Source organism: Hyaena hyaena, unplaced genomic scaffold (genome assembly GCF_003009895.1).
Source record: "Hyaena hyaena isolate Hyena2069 unplaced genomic scaffold, ASM300989v1 scaffold_529, whole genome shotgun sequence".
In the NCBI taxonomy this organism is placed as follows: domain Eukaryota; kingdom Metazoa; phylum Chordata; class Mammalia; order Carnivora; family Hyaenidae; genus Hyaena; species Hyaena hyaena.
Window position 1 is genome coordinate 209,442 of NW_024081162.1, and position 17,686 is coordinate 227,127.

Sequence of the window (17,686 nt, forward strand, 5' to 3'; positions counted from 1 at the left end):
TCCAATATTTAAAGGAATCCTGCTGAACAGTAGCAGGTAGTCCTTTTTATTCCTTACTAAGGTGGTACTTTGGACAGACATACATGTCCAATAACCTGAAGCAAAAAAAGTATCCCATTTGACATGTTTTAGGCCAGACTTCCCCAAATTCTGACAATATGCAGAAATGAAAGTAGCTATTGGCAATTGCCTTTGTTAGAGAATTCCTCTTTGGTAGAGTTAAAAGTTTTTTAGGAACTTTGAAAACGGTGGTTGGGGCTCCTGGGTTGGTTCAGTCTGTTAAGCATCTGACTCTAGATTTTGGCTCAGGTCTTGATCTCACAGTTTCATGAGTTCAAGCCCCATGTTGGGCGCTGCACTGACCCTGCAGAGCCTGCTTGGGATTCTCTCTCCTCTCTCTCTGCCCTGCCTCTGTTTCCTGCTCTGTCTCTCTCAAAATAAATAAACTTAAGAAAACTATTTTTCAAAATGGTGGTAACAAGACTGAATTTGCCTTAGGCAAGTTCCTTAAGAAAATACCTTAAGTGACAAATAAGAATCTAGTTTTCTGGAGAAAACGTTACAGTGGCTATGATTTACGAATTTCAGACAATGAAATCTCACATTTCTATAATCATACATAAGCCCCCAATTCATTAAAATCTATTAACAGTTTTAATGTTACCAAGTCTAAAATTTTCATCTTAACTTTTATATATGATAACCAATTTCATCAATTGCCTCCACCCTATCATGAAACAGACTATCTACAGAGCAATGCTGGGGCTGAAAGAGACAGCTAACTTATTTGTCACATAACGTAAATGCAAGTTTGTTACCCCCTATCCTAAAGTTTCCGTAAAGGATTAGAACTCTACCAAGGACAGAACTTTGTTATGCTGCTTGATTTTGTTAGGCAGCTTTTTCTTTTCTACCTACAATGGCAATCCACCCATGAACATTCAGTTAAAGAGGGAGGAGGTACGAGTGAGGGAGGGCTAACAAGAAGGAAGAGACATTTCATAATTTCATCAAGATAAATAATGCCACTCAGGTTCTATAAAAAGTAAATCTGGGGCACCTGGTGGCTCAGTCGATTAAGCGTTGGACTTCGGCTCAGGTCATGATCTCGCGGTTTGTGGGTTCGAGCCCCGCGTCGGGCTCTGTGCTGACAGCTAGCTCAGAGCCTGGAGCCTGTTTCAGATTCTGTGTCTCCCTCTCTCTGACCCTCCCCTGCTCACACTGTCTCTCTTTCTCTGTCTCAGAAATAAATAAAACATTAAAAAAATTAAAAAGCAAATCCATGTTTAAGTAATTAAAGGGCACTTGGGTGTTTTAATTATGGCTCTAAAGGAACAGAATTTTTCTCTTATTTTTAATTTTAATTTTTCTGTTGAGATGATACTAATTTTCTCAAAAATACTTAAGAATTCAGAAACGAAAGGTCACAATGGCTTCCTTAGGACAAATATGTTCTGTTCCTCATGATTCTTCTGGAACCACAGTCAATGAAATCATCACAAACACAATAGTGTTTGTTCTGGGATAGACTTTTTGATTTCTCATTCCAAGACAAAGAAAGACTGAAAAATCAAAACTCAGAAATATTTCTCCTAAACAAACGCCACTGTTTGAATGCTCCTCTTCTTAGCTGTTCTAAAATGCTTGATGTAGTAGTTATTTTTAACTGGGAACAGAACATTTATTTTGGAAAATACTCAGATCCCTAATTTTATAATGAGCAGAAATACATACTTTTGATGAAAGATGATGCAAACTATCCCATCAACAAGTAGTACAGAATCTTTAACAGATGATGCATTGCTTGGTTTTTAGGAATGAAAGTCTTCTAGAAGCTGAACAGTCTTAAATCTGGATGACCTGTATCAATACTGGAAGATAAAAGGTGCTTGAACACAGCTAGATAAGTGTGTTTCTTTGCTTATACACAACATTTCCTCATAAATAATGAGCCTGAGTGATGACAAATTGATTCTACTGTTTTTATTGATTGCTATTACTTTTATTAAACAATGTTAGCCATGCAGGATCATTAAAAAACAACTAGTATTCTTGGAATATATGCTATTAACTGATAGAAACTGATCCAGTCTTTCATCATAGCAGTGAATTTTCAGGTTGCACAAAGATAAGTAACTCATATTCCAAACACAACAATCACTTCTGGGTTAATCACCCAGTACAATTCATAGGTTCCTATTATATAGCTGTATGTATAAAACTTATAGGGTTTTAGTACAAAACCAATACTCATATGAAAGTATCATTCTAAGGGTCACTGAGGCGCTAGAGGTGGGTGTCAGCAATGGGTATCCTCCTGAGTTCTACGATCTGGGAGTCAGTCAAGGTGCCTCCCTCCTGGCTGCCTTGACCCGATTCATTATCACTGACACTGAGACCAGCACCTGCAACAGAAAAAGAATAAACGTAAAACTCCCAAACATAAGTGCAGTGACTTGGGGCCACGTTACGTCAAACCAACACGTTTATTTCTATTACACTGGTAAATCGAGAACCATACACTTTGAATAAATATCATTACTAATTTTTTAAAGTAGGCTCTATACCCATTGTGGGTCTTGAACTGGGGAGAGATCAAGAGTTGCACACTCTGAGAAGAAAGACCTGCATTGACAACACCTGCTGCCTGTCAGCGCCCAGAAGACACACAGGCTCTGAACGAGTCAAATCTGATCCCAATATAAACATAATTGTGTAACATAGTACCAAAACAGATCCATACACAAACCTCACAAGACTAGCAGTTAATTATGGATAGTGCCCAGAGTCTCTGTTTTGAGGAAGCTCCACTGTTCACTACTGTTTTTACAACTCAGAATAATTCAGAGAATGTAACAATGTGCTGGAGTAATACCTTTTTCTTTTCTTGTCTAATGAACAGAGGAACACAAACTCTCACATTCTCTCTCTCTCTCTCTCACACACACACACACACACACACACACACACACACACACACAGAGAATAGGGATATGGTCACAGGGTGTGCTGTTGGGCTGAGTCACCAGTGATTACAAGTCCCACTCCCCCTCTGCTGAGCATAGACTCTGCAAATAAGAAGGAAAGTGAAAAACCAGTTGCTGGTCGGCTGACACAGAAAAGGCACATGTGCAGAGTTGGTAGCTATGAATTAGGGTTGTCTTAACCTATTTGGGGATGGAAGCAGGAGCCTACGACCACCTTCCAGCCAAGCGCTCCCTCTTCTGTGTCTGTCTTTCCCACCCTCTCTGTGAAAGGTTGCTGTTGAAATGCCACCTCTACCCTTGCTTCTGGAACACTACACTTGCTCATCTCATCCTCTGATCTGCTGGTTCTTTCCAGAGCCCTTCTGCTTTCTCCTGCATGTCTTCCTTCCATCTCACCACTGGAGGCCTTGTCTTCAGTCTCACTGCAAGGCCCACACGAACTGCCTGACCCCTGCTTGCCTCCCTAGCCTGATGTCTCACTACCACCCCTGCCCGAGCTTCCCTTCTCATCCCCCACCTCCTTAATCTGGCTGCCTCCATTCTTCCTGTCAATATCAACTCAGCAGTTACCTTGGCTACTCATAGAAGCCTGATGGTTCTCTCTCAAAATCTGACTCCCTTGTTGCATTATGTCCCTCATATCTTTATATCTTCTAGATCAAAGGACAGTCCTGTGGGTGTTCAGTGAATGTTTGCCAAATACATTAATAAACTATGCTCTGCATTCTAGTTCTCAAGAATGTCTCTTCCAGCCTTATTGACTATTCTGTTCCTCTGATCCATTTTGCATTTCACTGCCCTCTCCTTCCTAAGAACAAACGTTAGTTCCTATCACCAACACTTCGAGTCTGGAGCTCTCTGCACTGGCTTTCAGGACACTTCCTAATCTGGCTCTACCCTATCAGATAGACCTACTTCAACATTTGCCTATCGGAAAGCTTTCTCAAAGTGATCAGGTCTCTTGTCTGGTCCTGCATGTGCACATTAATTCCAGCCTGAGTATCTTCTTGCCCATTCATCAAGGTCCATTCCCGTGCCCTTCCACAGATAGCTCTTTTACTTTCCTTCAAAACAAGGAGATAGAGGATGCAATATTGAAAAAAAATAAAAGTCCTAGTTTATACCTGAAAACAATATGAATCACATACCCTTTTTTCTCTTAAACTGCCCAGGTTTGGGTAATAAATTATATGATATCTCTCCAGATAATGTATATGTAAGTCATGGAGCAAAATGTGTAACAAAAACCCATGAACTCTTTGAGGTTAAGAACTAGAATACTGCGAATGACAACATTTTTAGAAATTTAGTTGCCAAAATGAATACGTTAAACGTGAAAAAAAAAATCAGAGTTTTGGTTTCTCTTGAAAGAGCAGAGGGCAGCACTAGGCCCGCATTTTCGGAATGGACAAAAAAAAGGAGCAAAACCATGGATCTGGCACTGCCCTCTGGTTTGCCACTGTTCTCATCTGGTCCTCTTGAGTCACCTAGGGTATCTTCTGGGCCCCTGAAGGTAACACTTGAGTCTGCTACTACATCTTAGAAAGACAAAAGACCCATGCTTCTGTGCCAGAGTAGCAGAGGAACTGTCACACTTGGAAGAACCTGAGTGGATTGGAAGACATTGGCCACTCTATAAGCAGAAGGTAACTGAGGCCCTGAGGCCAGTAGCAGCTTAATCCAGGTAAGGAGGAAAAAGGGCTCAATAACAAAGTTGCCCAGTAGGGGATCAATGACAGAGAAGGAGAGAACACCATGATTACCATCAGGGCAGAGTGGGGCTTAATGAACAAACTAGTATCAGCTCCCACGGACTCTGTGCTGGCCTGCTCCAAATCTCGCTAGGAATACAGAAGTGTTTGCCCACCGTATTGACAAAGCACACCGGGGAGAAGTTCCGTACTGAAAGCCTGCTGAGCAGACAGCAAGAAACAGAGCAGACTGGGCTGGGAGGTTTAACACGGGGTGCAGCTTTCCCAGTAATGTGTGTCACCATCTTGTTTGTAGCCCAGAGCCCTGTGAAATGTCAGGAAGTTCTAGATAGAGCCTCCCCTTGAATCACCACATCTACATGACCCAGCTCATCCTCCTTCTCAGTTTCTGCGCAGCTGAAATAAATGCATATTACTCAATTCTTAATCCCTTACTGAGACTCAGAAAGGGCCCATATTACACACAGTAATAACAGGACAGACTGGGAGCATGGCCTCAGATTTCTGGGCTCTTTGTAATGCATAAGTGGTCTGGAAGGGTGTTTTGCAGTGAGCATCAGGATTTTCTGAAAGGAATTTTTTCTGCTTAAATTTTAAGCCAAAATTCAAGAAAAATACACTAACTGTGGTAATAGTTACTTTTCCCTATAGTAGAATAGGTAATATCAAAGAAACTAGATGCAATATTTTACATTCATCTAGTGCCTCTCCTTTATTCAACATTTCAAAACACTGTAGTTAGGAAAGGATAATTTTTAGTCTTGTTTTACAGATGCGGGGATTGAGTAGAGATCAGGATGTTCACTGAGTTGCTCATGTCACACAACAAGGAAGTCACAGAGTGAAGATATCCAGTGGTCTTCTGACCCCAAATGTAAGGTGTTCTCTTCTATACCATACTGTCTCTTGTGGTGGCAGTTCTAATTGTGCTACTTCCTTGTCCCTGGTCTAGAATACATTTCAAACCTTCTCGGCACATATTCGAGCCAAGTCTATTCATACCTCACTTAATAGTCATGGAGTAATGAACACCAGGATGTTTCAGAATACAGTATGGACATGTAAAATTGTTTTTAGGGCCACCTGGGTGCCTAAGTTGGTTTAGCTGCTGGGTCTTGGTTTCAGCTCAGATCATGATCTCGAGGTTTGTGGTTTCTTTTTTTTTTTTTTTTTATTTTTTTTTTTTTNTTTTTTTTTTTTTTTTAATTTTTTTTTTTTTGGTAATGTTTTATTAATTTTTGAGAGAGAGAGACAGCGTGAGCAGGGGAGGGTCAGAGAGAGAGGGAGACACAGGACCCAAAGATAGGCTCCAGGCTCTGAGCTAGCTGTCAGCACAGAGCTCGATGCAGGGCTCGAACCCACAAACCGTGAGATCATGACCTGAGCTGAAGCCAGATGCTCAACTGACTGAGACACCCAGGTGTTCCTCGAGGTTTGTGGTTTCAAGCCTTGCATAGCCACGATAAAGGCGTGGAGCCCGCTTGGGATTCTCTCTCTCCCCCTTTCTCTCTGCCCCTCCCCGACTTGCACTGTTTCTGTCTCTCTCGAAATAAATAAATAAACTGAAAAAGGGGCAACTGGGTGGCTCAGTTAGTTAAGCATCCGACTTCAGCTCAGGTCATGATCTCATGGTTTGTGAGTTTGAGCCCTGCATCGGGCTCTGTGCAGACAGCTCAGAGCCTGGGATCTGCTTCCGATTCTGTGTCTCCCTATCTCTCTGACCCTCTCACTCCTTCTCTGTCTCTCAAAATAAATGTTTAAAAAAGTTTAGTAAACTGAAAAAATTATTGCTTTTAAGCATAACAATAAGTTGAACCCAACAAATAATTTATACAATGTGCTACTGAACTTAGACTGCCAGTTACTGATAGATTCTTTACACTAACAATCTCTAAACCCCAGGAAATCTTACAAGCTACTTATAATAACTTTTATTTGCTAAATGAGGAAGCTGAAAGCTTGAGTCACTTGCTGAAAATCACACAGACAGTAGACTGCAGAACTAAGTTGCCAACACAGGGCTCTCTGACCCCACGGTCCATTCCTATTTTCTACACATATTTCAAATGTGACAGTGATACAAAGGTCATTCTACTTCAATCTTTTAGCTTTCCAAATTCTGCTCTTCCATTTTGATGCCCCTCTTAACTTTGTTCAGCACACTGGTCTCTGGAAGGTTTTGAAGTTAAATAAGTCAATGGGGTTTTATGCGATATAGCTGAAAGAGAAATTTATTAATGAGTTCTTAGACTAGTTTGAGTATTTAGGCCCTGATTCTGAATGGCTTTCTTTCTATTCAAGGACTGGTTATTTATTTTCTTCTGACTGAAAAAGAAGCCATTTGAAGTTTTCAATAAAGAAATGTTTACCATGACATTTGTGTCCTTGGCCTGAGTAAAGCCAGGAAGCTAAGAGATGAGGGATGATAGGGAATCAGCTTAGTCTCTCTGGGAGCAGTTCTCAGTGAAAAAAGACCCTGTTTCTAAGCCTAACACATTCCAAGCTTCACATATTCTAGAATCTTGTCAGCTTTGGATCAACATAAAAATCTGGTCACTGACCTGGCCCTCTCACCTCATAATCTAATACTATACAACACTCCAGGTCAATGCCTATGATGTCCTTTACAAAGCCTCTGAAGCATTGGGATTCCTTTACCTTTGGTACATGAAGGGTTTTCAAAGGGTTTAGGGTAGCATGAGATGGGAAGCTTTAAGAAAAGTATTCCCGGATCTTTAACTTGTATGTGCACTCTTTTTTTTTAAGTTTATTTATTTAAGTAATCTCTACATTCAAGGTGGGGTTGGAACTTAAGACCCTGAGACCAAGAGTCACATGCTCCTCTGACTGAGCCAGCCAGGCACCCAAGGTGCACTCTTCTGATGAGGCTCTGATAGTTACTTATCAAAACATTTAATATTTGAAAATAAATGCTGACTAATTCAACTGCAGAATAATAATAATTATAATGATAATAAAAAAGAAAATTTTGACACTTTACATATAGTCTTAAAGCCACAGAATAATTTTAAATTTCAATTTATATACATGTTTTGTGAGAAAGAAGTATAAGTGAAGACTAAATGAAATTAAAGCACAAAGTATATTACATTAGGATAAAATTCTGTGGTGGGAGTGAAATGGAAATATAAATTCGAGGAGAAAAGATAATAATGTAAAATTTCCAACTTTAAGAAAAAAAGTCTGCTCCTATATTTTAAAAATGGAATGGATAATAATTGATATCCAATTGCTGTGATATTTAGACTCCTACGAATTAGTTTAAAAGAATAATGTACGGTTTTCATTTTAAATTTATATAACTGGAAATTACATTATTTGATCTTATTTCAATTTATGAGAATCTTTATATGTTTATTAAAATATATGCAAAGGGTTACATAGCTTTTTCAAAAATGAAAAAGACTTAGAAGACCCACTATTTCCAGTACCAGACTTGGAGTGGCCCATGGTAAGTAGACCTGTGATAGGTTAAGGTTTATAAACTCAATGTCACAGAGTCCAGGTCAGATAGCTTAGACTAGTGACACAGATCTGGTGAGCACTGGACAAATCAAAGATCTCAGGCTCTGTCTAAAGGGGCAGCCTTTACTCAACTCTAGTCAAGGAGATTTTAAGATTGAGCTAGGTTTTAATCACTCTGTTGCTAGGTTAAAGAAAAAAAAAAGAATTTCTGGGTTTCTATGGGATATCTCTAAAAATTTTTTAAAGATTTTTATTTTCAAGTAATCTCTACACCCAACGTGGGGCTTGAACTCATGACCCCAAGATCAAGTGTTGCATAGTCTACAGACTGAGCCAGCCAGGCACCCTGGAATATCCCTAAATTTTTAATGTGTACTTTAAAAAATGTTAAAATGCTATGAGAATCAAACAAAACCCTCTGTTAGGCCAAATCTGGCCTATGTGTCAACTATAAATTCAGCTGTAGATGGAATGGCATGCGGACTGCTCCTCTGATTTAACCATATTCTATGATGAATGTCTCGGGGGTGGTGCCTGATTATTATAGTACCTTTTCTAAAAATAGAGGGAACCAATGGTAGAGACTGTTATTTTGGTCATTTTAAGTATTTATTTCCTAACAAGTTTAACGAGCACCAAGGAATGCTAAACTCATCTATAAGTAAGCAGGTCATTCCATACATTCCTGAACCGAATGCATGTAATATTTGTTATATATATAGGACCCACATCTAATTTAATTATCCTGCAAGAATTCATTTTATGTTGCCAGTGGCATAATAACAACCGACCACTTTGTAATGCTGGGGACATAATCTTCCCTGAGGATTACTAGTAATCTGAAAGCCCCATTTTAGTCCTAACGCGAGTGAGCATTTTGGGCAGTTGTTCATTCTCTCCTTCATGAAACTTTCTTCTCCCTTTCCTTCTTTCTCAGCACACTGCAGCCACCTTTGTGTGACCCTTTTCTATTCCCTCTTGAAATGTAGACATTATCCCAGATGTTCTTCCTCTTTCACTTCCTCACCTCTCTTTTTCTCTCTCCCCTTCATTCTCCCAAGACCAAACCTGTCCATCCTCACAGCTTCAAATACAGTCTCTGCACAGATGCATCTCAAACCAATACCTCCAACCCTAAACCCTCAGCTTAAGATCCTTCAAGCCTGAATGTTTAAGATCCACCAGGCCTAATAACCAACAAGTCCAAATCTGAACTCACCAGTTTCTCCCTGCAAAGAAATGAATGAACAAATGCTCTTTATATGATGGCTCAGCCTCTGAAGTGAGATGCAGAAGGCTTTCCTGACTGTCCTCTGAGTGTCCCCTCAGCCTTCCTGCTGTGCTCATCTTCTCTTTCTTATTTCCATCCACTTCCCCAGTCTGGGACTTGAACCTCATTCCCTTGGATAATTGTAACAATCTCCCAGCCTCTTCTGGTTTTGCTTCTAAATTTATTCTTCATACTTTTGTAAGAGTTATTTTGCCTCAAAAACCAGTGGGAACATGCCATTCCTCTCCTCAAAAACCTCCATGGCTCACTAGGTTCTATAAAAATCCCACTCCTTAGCATGGCATCCGAGCAGCATTTTAACATTATGTAAAATACCAGCAAGTGTTCTGCTCCCACAAAATGAATCTATTACTAAATGTGTTCCGGAAACACCAGGTTAAATTAAGTGAAGTGGGTTTCTTTACTCTAGGACTTTTTAGAGCTGCTAAAATGCTAATTGAATTGTGAATCTTTGCAGTTTCTCAAATAGGCTCAGTCAGGGGATCCTCCCATTGAGGAGGACTATAAATATCTCAAGGAGGTTGTTCGCTGAAACCCAGTCGGGGAACTACAGTAAATTATTAACCATGCAGGTAAATTACTTTTCAGGCCTTTCTCCTGCTGCCTGGATGTACTCACCTTCCGCCCCAGCCATGCTGTAGGCAGGGTGCCTTCTCCCTAGGCACTTATAAACCATGCACCTGTAAGCCCCAGGCCATAGCTCATTCTGCTCCCTCAGTCTGCAGTGCCTTTCCTCCAACCTTCACCTACTTAAAACCTACATATTTTTCAAGAAACAAGTGAGAGGGTTTAAAAAAAATTTCATTGATCTCTTCAATAATAATTCTTTTTTTTTTAAATTTTTTTTTTTTAATGTTTTATTTATTTCTAGGAGAGAGAGAGAGACAGCGTGAACAGGGGAGGGTCAGAGAGAGAGGGAGTCACAGACCGAAACAGGCTCCAGGCTCAGAGCTGGCAGTCAGCACAGAGCCCGACGCGGGGCTCGAACCCACGAACCGCGAGATCATGACCTAAGCGAAAGTCGGACGCTTAACCGACTAAGCCACCCGGGCGCCCCTCTTCAATAATAATTCTTTTCACTACTTACTTACTCTTTCTTAGATCATGTTTGTGTGAATGTCGATTCCTCCAAGCAAACTCTAAGTGTCATTCATTCACTTTTCCAACAATATTGTTGGATATGAATATTGGAAAATATTCATCTTCCAAGTACTATTCTTTTTAAAAATTTTTAAATGTTTATTTATTTTTGAGAGAGAGAAATCAGGGAAGGGGCAGAGAAAGAGGGAGGCACAGAATCTGAAGCAGGCTCCAGGCTCTGAGCTGTCAGCACTGAGCCCAACACGGAGCTCGAACCCACCAACCGCAAGATCATGACCTGAGCCGAAGTCAGACCCTTAACTGACTCAGCCACCCAGGCACCACTCCAAGCACTGTTATTAATATAGGTATATATATATACGTGTAGTAAAATACACTTGGAATAATTATTTTAATAGGCTCATCTGAGCATGGACATATCTCCTTGCTTGCACATCTAGAAATGAAAAGTTCACTGACATTTTTATAACACTGGCAGTTCAAGATCTTTCTCACGGCAAAAGAAAAAAACGTGCAGGGGCACCTGGCTGGCTCAGTCGATAGCATGGGACTTTTGATCTCAGGATCCTAAGTTCAAGCCCCATGTTGGGGTAGAGTTTACTTAATAATTTTAAAAAAATGTTTAAAGGAAAGGAAAAAACCTGCATATTTGATTTGAAAACAACTATCCATTGGGGTCACAGGCTGAGTGGGGTTGAACATGTAGGAGGAGCCAGTGAGATACTATATGTGATGGTGCTTGGAAAAGGGCAGAACTATATGCGGTGCATTATACTGCCTTTGAAATTTTTTGCTCCTAAGACACTCCAGGTCTCCTTGGCAGGTCCGAGGCAAAACTCTGAGTGAGATCCCTACCAGATTGTCTTACAATACTGAACTTGTCTCAATGGTATCTTGGTGTTATACATTCCAGGACAGAGACATTTATGTTTAGAGAACGCCTTTTTCTTAAAAGCAAATTATAAATTATTTTTGGATTGTGTTATATTTGGTGCCAAGAACAAACTATCCTAAAGTTTGGCTGGGATTAGGAATGGGTCATGAGAATCAGGATGTGCACTTCATGGGAAGAAGATATAAGCTGTAGCATAGCAAGAGTGCCTACTTCTAATGTGGTTTGTGGGTTCATACATACCAGTTTTTAATGCAAATATCAAGTCATCAAACTCCTGGGACTCTTCATCGGCTATTAATGAGCCCTGGCCATATCCTCCAGAGGAAGGGAATGTGGCGCCATTCTGTGGACTTGGCTTCAAGTCAGGGCTGGCCTGACTGCCTTGTTGGAAGGATGCTCTCTCCCAATCAGGTGGCACCTTTTTGGTGTAGGGTAGGGAGAAAAGGAAACCATAACATCAACACCTAGCTATTTACTCTGATATCTACATGAATAATTTATTTCCACATTCTCATTACAAAACCCACGTGAAGGGACTGTTGAACTGTTTAGAATAAGACCTCTTTAATCTTACCATTTGTCCTTAGAGACAACTGAATCTGGTGTTTCTCAACAATTTGTCTGTTAGCATTACTTATAGACTTCTATGTGGTCATGTGTGGGGAAATAAAATTATTTCTTAAACCCAAACAACAGGTTTTAATTTTTTGTAGGATGCATGGAATGAAAACTCTTAAGAATATAATAACTGGGGGTGGGGGCAGGGCTGGAGGGGGCATGGAGTGGTGGACAAAGTAGCCAAAGGGGAGTAAAAGGTACAAACTTCCAGTTATAAATTAAAAATTCACATAATCTTTGGATTAAACGATTAAAAAGATATTTCTAACCTAAAATGATTAAATATATTCACTTCCCTCTTGGTCACTGATAAACCACTCCTTAATCCTTCCTTGCCTAGTGCTTTCCCTTCTCTGCATGGCTTTCTAGAATGTGGCTGACAGTCCCTCATTGACAGCTGGATCAAGGCCAATTCTTAGCCTCTGAAGAATGCAGAACACACATGAAGGGTGCACCATTGTGCAACACCCTACATGACCACTCAAGCCGTGGCTCAGGCCCAGTAAGTGAATTGTCACAGCTGCTCTCTCCCTATACAGGGTTTTCTGAGAGACTACAGGGGTGCCTCCTACTGAGAAAAGTGACCTGAGGACTGTAAGGATAATTTGAGAGAAGATTAAACCTTAAAATATTTCAGTAAGAAGGTGACCATCTAGAGCAGCACTGCTCAACAGAGCTTTCTGTGATGACACAGATATTTTATATTTTATATTATATTTATATATTTTATATCTGTGTTCTCCATTATGGCAGCCACCGAACACATGTGGCTACTGGGCACTTGAATGTTGCCGCGGTGAGTGATGAACTGAATTTCTGATGTTATTTAATTTTACTTAGATTGAATTTAAATAGCCGCACATGGCTAATGGCTATTGTATTGTATAGCTCAGATCTAGACAAATGCTAGATTGGATACACAATCAAAAAGGACCAAAAAAAATTTTTTTTTAAAGATTCACTCCTGAATCGTTGGTTCTAAAAATATCCATTTCTATTGGGACCAACTACAATGTGAAAATAATTCCATTTTAACAAAGCTGGGGATATAAAAATGGTACTCGATTTCTAAAAATGTAAGGGTACTAAAGACATATCCCAATTCTTAAATATTGTACTTGTGATCACTTACATATTTTAAATTTGACATAACATGAATAAAATTCCTTTCAAGATTAATATGGGAGACAAAAAATATCACTGAGCAGGTGGATTATCTATCTACATATCTACCTACCTATTTACCTACTTACCTATCGATAAACCATTACCTTTTCAGACAGACGCACTTTGATTTCTTGCCAGTATTCAGGATGCAAACACAAATACTGTTTCTCTTGGTTCTTTTTTTTAATGTTTACTTATTTATTTTGAGAGAGATAGAGATAGTGCAAGCAGGGGACGGGCAGAAAGAGAGTTTGACAGGGGGCTCGAACTCAGGAACGGAACTTAGGAAACTTGAGATCATGACCTGAGCCAAAAACAAGAGTCTGATGCTTCACCAGCGGAGCCACCCAGAGGCCCCTCCTCTTGGCTCTTTAATACAGGGAGGGCAATGTGAGCTATGTAAGGAAAGATAAGCAAGCATGCCTGGGGCACTGCAGAAATGGTCAGGGACTTGCATACTGTCTCTTCCTGGACAAACGTCTTCAGGTAGGTTTAAACTCTGAGCAGTGGTCCCAGTGCTATGGGTAGCATTACTGACAGATTGGTGGCAATATGATTTAGACAAAGGATGGCAAAATGATGTGAACAGAATGCAGAGAAGGGTGCGAGGTGGATCTCACAAAGGACATCGGGGATAGATTTTCTAGCAATGCTGCTGAAGCCCTCTTCCAAGCTATTGCCCTAAAATATTTTCCGGTACTTAAATTAAAAAGAGTTTTAGCCTATTTTCTTTTCACTGAGTGTTTGTTGGGATCGAAGTAATGAGCTGGGGTGGGTGAAGAAAGAGAGCGGAGAAAGTATTTTTAGGAAGAACAGTATTTAAAAAACCCATTTCCGAAGCACATTCAGTCACTGCCATGTTAAATTAGGAAGATTTTGAAGAAAGAGACGATGAATTATGCTCTGACTTCCCACTACAAACTGCTGGCTGGTTTAGCTCACAGGGCAGGGAAAAAAAGAATTAGATAACAGGCATGATACCACAGTAAGCCAGTCAAATACCACTGATCAGAGGCTGTCAACAGGAAAGGGGTTTAAAACTCACATAGTACATTTGAACCTGCACTCATCTCGAGGTGAGTGGAGAGAGGGAGGGAGAGAGAAAGAGGGACAGGTGGGGAGAGAGGGGAAGATGGGTAGGGAAGGGAGAGAGGAGGAGGGAAGGGGAAGGAAGGGGAAGGAGGGAAGAACGTGAGCAAGTGCAAGAGCAAGGGCAAGGGCAGGCACCTCCTCCATAGCACTGATAAGATTCTGCGTGGATTTGCTGATTTCCCCTCCAGCAGGAGGCATGCCACTCCCTGGAGTGAAGAAGGCTGTGCTGGGTCCAGGATGCCCATTCATTTCCACTGTGTAGCTGGCCTTCATAGGGCAGCACGTCTGGTTGTGTAGAATGAAATAAACCACAAAAACATAAAGCCCCTGCAAAAGAAAATAAAACTAGCTTGTTAAAGGAAGTCTGGCTACCACAGCTGAAAAATAAAGGTGGTTATAAGCATAGCTGATTTTCTATCAGTGTTCTCCAAATTCTATCTGAAGCTGGGAATTATAGAACATGTTACAAGTCTAACAAGGGGCCCTTGTAAATTTCTGAATGTCACAAAAAAGTTTTCCCATGTTATCTGGGAAACGTGCCCTCTCACTAAAAAGAACAAAACCAAATTTCTTTTTCTTGTTTAAAACACAAGTGACTCTGAAATCTAGCCCTACAAATACACGAAAACAGAACTGCAGATGTATATCTGATCAGCCGTGTAGCTTTTTGTTTTAGAAAGCAAACCTCTTGGGGCACCTGGGTGGCTCAGTCGTTTAAGCGTCCAACTTTGGCTCAGGTCATGATCTGACGGTTCGTGGGTTTGAGCCCCACGTTGGGCTCTGTGCTGATAGCCAGCTCAGAGCCTGGAGCCTGTTTCAGATTCTGTGTCTCCTCTCTCTGACCCTCCCCTGTTCACGCGGTCTCTCTCTCTCAGAAATAAATAAAACATTAAAAAAAAGAAAAAAGAAAGAAAGCAAACCTCTTGCCTTCTAAAAAAACTACTCTTTTCCCATGGATCTCACTTTATTTTCATTTTTTTCTTCGCAAAATGGTTGAAGTGAGGATCCTAGAGATCCGACCAGCTTCTAGACTTCCAGAAGGGCAGCATAATTGAGACTTTTGACTGTTTATATAGCTCACTGACTTATTTCATTTGAGAACAGAATCACTGGGTAGGGACTGAGAGGAACTCTGTAGATTGTTCAGTATTTGGCTTGCGTTCCTTCTCAGCGAATGTTATAGGAGACAACAAAGCTATGTTGTGTGTTCTTAAAGATCTGCTGGCCCTTTACATTCTTTTGCAACCTAGTCAAACTCTTGACAATTACTCTGCTTCCTTCACAGTGAGCAACTCAGATTTTGTATTTGTGTTCCAGACATGGCCTACACTGACTGTCCTTCATGATTTCTACAAGGGATCTACTGTATACTTCTAATGGTGCTTCTATAATGCTTGGTAATTTTGACCTTTGTACTCAGCCAATAAAATACGTTAAATTGCGGCTTTTGTATCTGTTAATCTTGATGTTTAAGTTTTGGAAGCAAATAAGAATCTCTTTAGTTATGATAAGTCTTACATTAATCCACAAAAATGAAAGCAAGACACTCAGCTTATTAAAGAAGAAAAGGAGTTAACGTTAACATTATTCATAAAATACAAGTAAGTATCTTCATTTTGTGAAGCTTGCATTCTCCCGTGGTTCGTGACATTTCTAGGAGTATGGAAGCAATAATGCAAATAATATACTTGTGGGCTTGAAACTTATATCTGCTGGCATAAATAGCAAAAAGTTTATTAGAAAATACTCGAGGCATAAGAATGACAATCGATTTTTAATAAAATGAAATTTGAGAGCAATCTGCACGATGGACATGCTGGCATCTGAGCTCTGTTGCCTTTTCTAGAATACCGCCATAAATTAGGTCTTTCTCCCCTTTCTGCTAAAATGACCCCTTCCTGAGTTGGTACTCAATCTACATAATTAACAAATCTGTTTTAAAATCAGTGGTTCATCTGCTAAAAATACTTAAAAAAAATTTTAATGTTTACTTTTGAGAGAGAGAGACACAAACACAGTGAAAGTGGAAGGAGGGGTAAGAGAGAGGGAGGCACAGAATCCAAAGCAGGTTCCAGACACTGAGCTGTCAGCATAGAGCCCGACACGGGGCTCAAACCACGAACCGCGAGATCATGACCTGAGCCAAAGCTGGATGCTTAACCAACCGAGCCACCCAAGTGCCCCCTAATAATACTTTTTTTTTTTTTAATTTCTAGGAGAGAGAGAGAGACAGCGTGAGCAGGGGAGGGTCAGAGAGAGAGGGAGATACAGACTCTGAAATAGGCTCCAGGCTCTGAGCTGGCAGTCAGCTCGAACCCACGAACCGCGAGATCATGACCTAAGCGAAAGTAGGACGCTTAACCGACTAAGCCACCCAGGCGCACCCCCCAAAAATACTTTCAAATATAATTACCTTAACCACAATATAAAGTTAGTGACAGAAATATTTGTTTCCTTTTGAATTAGGGTTGTTCTGTTTGTTTTTGAGCAACATCAGTATTTTAAATTATGTAGGATAAGTGAATTCATTTCACATGCAGATGATGATATGAACGTTAGCAGAAACAAATCTTCCTGAAAACACACACCACACATCCAAAATTTTTCTTGTACAAGTAATTTTTCACATGGGTATGACCTAACTAAATTGGCCATAGCAATAGACAAAACAGGAAAAAAATTAAACTGTCAGCCCTAAAAACTGTGAGAATGTCCCTGATTTATTTCAGGATTTTTCTAAGTGTTACGAAGAGATAGGGTAAAAGCTAGATCAGGAAACAAAAACCATGCTTTAAAATCTATCTCTAAGGACCCATTTGTTAAAACAGCACATTCTCTCTTGTTTGTTTTTATATCTAGCCTTTTGTGCTTCAGGGAAGGAATTGCCTGCTGAAAATAACTTGCATGTGAAAACTACATGTGGGTTTTTTTTTTCTTTTTCTTAACAAAATACATATACAGTAAATACTTTGAAACTTTTAGATGTGCCCCCAGGAAACATAAACACTGCTAAAATGAAAAGAAAAGAATGTTTAAATGCAGATTGTGTGACATTTGCCTGGGTCGGGGCCCAGCCTTGGCAAATACAGAAAAGGGAGCTTCTTTATCTAAAGTACTCAGGCGTGGAGATTTCTGACCTCAGAGTGAAAACAAGTTCCTTTCCCAAACACTGCATGTTAAATCCCAGGCTCTCTCTTGTATGCTGGTCTGTAAAATAATTTAAGAGAAAACCTAGAATCTCAAGTGTTCAATCCAAAATGCTGACCATCTACTATATGTGCATGGTTAGACACTGAGATGCGAGGAGAAAACATCAGATTCCTACTCTCAAGTTGCT

The 17,686-nt window shown here is 40.2% G+C and overlaps 1 protein-coding gene across 1 annotated transcript in view; it reads right to left on the minus strand.

Annotated features, from left to right (window-relative positions):
- Nucleotides 1-2,020: 2,020 nt before the first annotated feature.
- The window catches only part of ADGRV1 (adhesion G protein-coupled receptor V1), a 500,208-nt gene continuing 484,542 nt past the window's right edge, over nucleotides 2,021-17,686 (minus strand). Inside the window, exons 90-92 of the mRNA XM_039255493.1 lie at nucleotides 14,485-14,676; nucleotides 11,713-11,890; nucleotides 2,021-2,405 (exon numbers count right to left, since the gene is read on the minus strand). Coding sequence (XP_039111424.1) covers nucleotides 2,287-2,405; nucleotides 11,713-11,890; nucleotides 14,485-14,676 — 489 coding nt within the window. The 3' untranslated portion in view covers nucleotides 2,021-2,286. The remainder of the gene's footprint in view (nucleotides 2,406-11,712; nucleotides 11,891-14,484; nucleotides 14,677-17,686) is intronic.